This window comes from Rhagoletis zephyria, unplaced genomic scaffold, assembly GCF_001687245.7.
Source record: "Rhagoletis zephyria isolate East Lansing unplaced genomic scaffold, Rhagoletis_zephyria_1.1 Rzeph_scaffold_16585, whole genome shotgun sequence".
Classification (NCBI taxonomy): domain Eukaryota; kingdom Metazoa; phylum Arthropoda; class Insecta; order Diptera; family Tephritidae; genus Rhagoletis; species Rhagoletis zephyria.
This window is the reverse complement of record NW_016173649.1, coordinates 6,065-8,822: the sequence shown is the minus strand read 5'-3', so window position 1 is coordinate 8,822 and position 2,758 is coordinate 6,065. Positions and strand designations below refer to the sequence as shown.

The following is a 2,758-nucleotide window of genomic DNA, read 5'->3' as shown; positions in this document are numbered from 1 at the left end:
AATATGTATGTGCTCTAATTCATGCATAGTCGGCGACCTACGTTCTTTTCCACATATTCAGACGATAGCGCAATGAGCAGCATTCAAAGAGTCAAAACCATTACGCTCCAGTGTAAAGGCTCTGTTATGCATACTTGGCATTGCTTGAGAGTTGTCACATAAGGAATCTGTTAAATGAGCTTCGCGTGTAAGCGATTACCCAACGCACAGCATTACATACGTAAAAGTCTGTTGGTTTTTGATTTCTACGTAAAAATGGTATAGCAGTGCATGCAATGCCAAGTATGCATAACAGAGCCTTTAGTTTCATAAATTTAGTAGTTTTATTGCCAACGCTTGTGGAAGAACGCACGCGGAATCAGTACCACACAGGCATAGGCATTAAGTATCCAGTTTTTCATGGAAAATGAACTGTGCTACCTGCAAATCGCAAATCTTCCTGTGCATTGGCTGCTTTATGGTGCTAGTAAATACGCCGTCTGTATTAAGCGACAAATCCAGCTGTCAATATGATGTCTTCAAGCCGCTGAAGGCGACCTGTGCAAACGATGTAGCACCAAGTATAACAGTAGTATGAATAATAGGGTATTCATTAAATAAAGTACAACACACGATAACGCCCACAAATTTGCTTAAACATAAAGTTCAAGCGGTTTTTGTCACACAGTGCAAATGTAAGAGGAGTCAACTACCTCCTCCAACTACATTCTTCTATAAAAAAAAAAAAAAACGAAGTCTAGGGAAAATTGTACACTTATTAAATTCTGTCTTTATTTTTAAATTCCAGAGCACTGTGCGCGCAGAACAAAAGGAATTGAATATAACACCCGTTCATAGCGTAAATATTCCTTTTAAGACAGCCACCTTTGGCATGGGATGCTTCTGGGGNCAAATTCCAGAGCACTGTGCGCGCAGAACAAAAGGAATTGAATATAACACCCGTTCATAGTGTAAATATTCCTTTTAAGACAGCCACCTTTGGCATGGGATGCTTCTGGGGTGCTGAGTCGCTGTTCGGTGGTACTAAGGGCATTTTGCGCACCACTGTCGGCTATGAGGGCGGCTCCAAGGATTCACCAACGTACCGTAGCCTGTAAGCGTGTTTTTCAAAACTTGAATTTACTGACTTTGTGTTTTTTGTTCTTTTTTCTTTCTTGCTCCTGTTTTCGTTGTACGAATTCATACGCTCATACATATCTATACTATCTTTTTCTATTTTCCTCTTAATAAACTGTGATTATTAAAAAAACAAAACCTCACCAAAATCACGCACACTAACTAACTTGCTGCATACATTCATAAAAACGTTTGCTGACTCAACATCCTACTTAACATCCTTTTAACTTTACTTCTTTCCGTTTATTTTGTTCGAAATTCAATGCTTCACATTTACTATTAATTATCTATTTATCATGTTCACTTCTTCCCCACTTTTATTTCTGACTTCTAACTTTCTTAACAAACGCTTTTTGCTTTCCGCTTTCCCTCTCACCCGCTGTTCACCTCTAATACTTACTTATGACGACTCTAAACCTCAAAATAGTGGTAACCACACTGAAGTCCTGGAAATTGACTACGACCCCAATGCCATTTCGTTCAAACAACTGTTGGACCTCTTCTGGAACAATCACGAATACGGCCTTACCAATCCAATCAAACGCCAGTACATGTCATTGATCTTGTACCATGATGATGAGCAGAAGAAGATCGCCGAGGAGTCAATAGTTGAAGAGCAAAAGAAGCGTGTACCTGAGAAAATTATTACAGAGATTTTGCCCAAAAGCAAATTCTACCCGGCTGAAGAGTGAGTATCCCCGAGCTTTTTGCTTTCAGAGGTTCTTCGTTCACTCATTAAAATGTTAATTTCTTCCATCAGCTATCATCAGAAGTACCGTCTGCAGGGTCACAAGGATCTAGCGGAAACTCTGAATCTCGATGCTAACCTGCTGCGTACCTCATTTATCGCTACTAAATTGAATGGTTATCTGGCTGGTGTGGGCGGCGTCAAGCAGTTCAAAGAGGAACTCGACACTTTAGGTCTAACACCATCACAGAAGGAATATTGTTTGTATCATGTGGAGCAGAGTGAAGGAACGGGCCTGTACTGCTGACCAGTTGGCCTATCGTCATGTAGCTATCGGCGCCGACTCGGGCCGTTGATCGACGTGAAAAAAGCAGAAATATACTTCTACATGAATTTACTGCTATTTATTTGTTCGAAATTCTTTTGGCTAGACAGTTCTTATCTCAGTGAAGCAGTTCGCTATGTTTTGCTTAAGTAGTTAGTAGGTAGATGCAGACACTATGTGCATACATCTGTAAGCCTTATGTATTATTATTATTACATTATTAAGCATGCAGTGTGAAATTAGGGATTTTGCTGTAAAATTTTAAGTGAGTGTGATAGAAATGTTTAAAAATATGTGTGCTACTATAAAAAAAGAAAAAAAAAACAAGGAAATAATTATATTCTAATTACATAAATAAAATAGTATTTTACTAAAGGAATTGTTTACTTTTATTACTGATAACAATAACAAACAGAGAAGAAAGTTCTCCAATGTTTTTGTTTGTTTTTGGGCCCCACTAGCCCAAACTTCAAGCATCATGTTTGAAAACTTGGCTTGAATCGTAACATCCGTTCACGGATTGAAAACGATACGAAAGAAAATTACGTCATACGTCAGTCAGTTGGTATAAGCTGAATGGGACAAAGGGTACGTTCACGTATGTCATAATCCGAAAAATGTATTTTTAC

The 2,758-nt window shown here is 38.7% G+C and overlaps 1 protein-coding gene across 1 annotated transcript; it reads left to right on the top strand.

The window, feature by feature from the left end:
* Positions 1-348: 348 nt before the first annotated feature.
* On the top strand, positions 349-2,433 carry LOC108379522 (peptide methionine sulfoxide reductase-like). Its single transcript, XM_017635875.1, has 4 exons — positions 349-571; positions 900-1,093; positions 1,544-1,804; positions 1,877-2,433. Exons 1-4 carry the CDS (start codon positions 407-409, stop codon positions 2,109-2,111), a joined length of 855 nt encoding a protein of 284 aa, XP_017491364.1. The 5' UTR covers positions 349-406; the 3' UTR covers positions 2,112-2,433.
* The last annotated feature ends 325 nt before the right edge of the window (positions 2,434-2,758 follow it).

Bases quoted from the DNA above. Each gene is read 5' to 3' on its own strand.
- LOC108379522 (XM_017635875.1), top strand. From the start codon at position 407: ATGAACTGTGCTACCTGCAAATCGCAAATCTTCCTGTGCATTGGCTGC. The intron at 1,094-1,543 runs GTAAGCGTGTTT...ACCTCAAAATAG, and splicing joins TCACCAACGTACCGTAGCCT to TGGTAACCACACTGAAGTCC. The intron at 1,805-1,876 runs GTGAGTATCCCC...TTCTTCCATCAG, and splicing joins AAATTCTACCCGGCTGAAGA to CTATCATCAGAAGTACCGTC.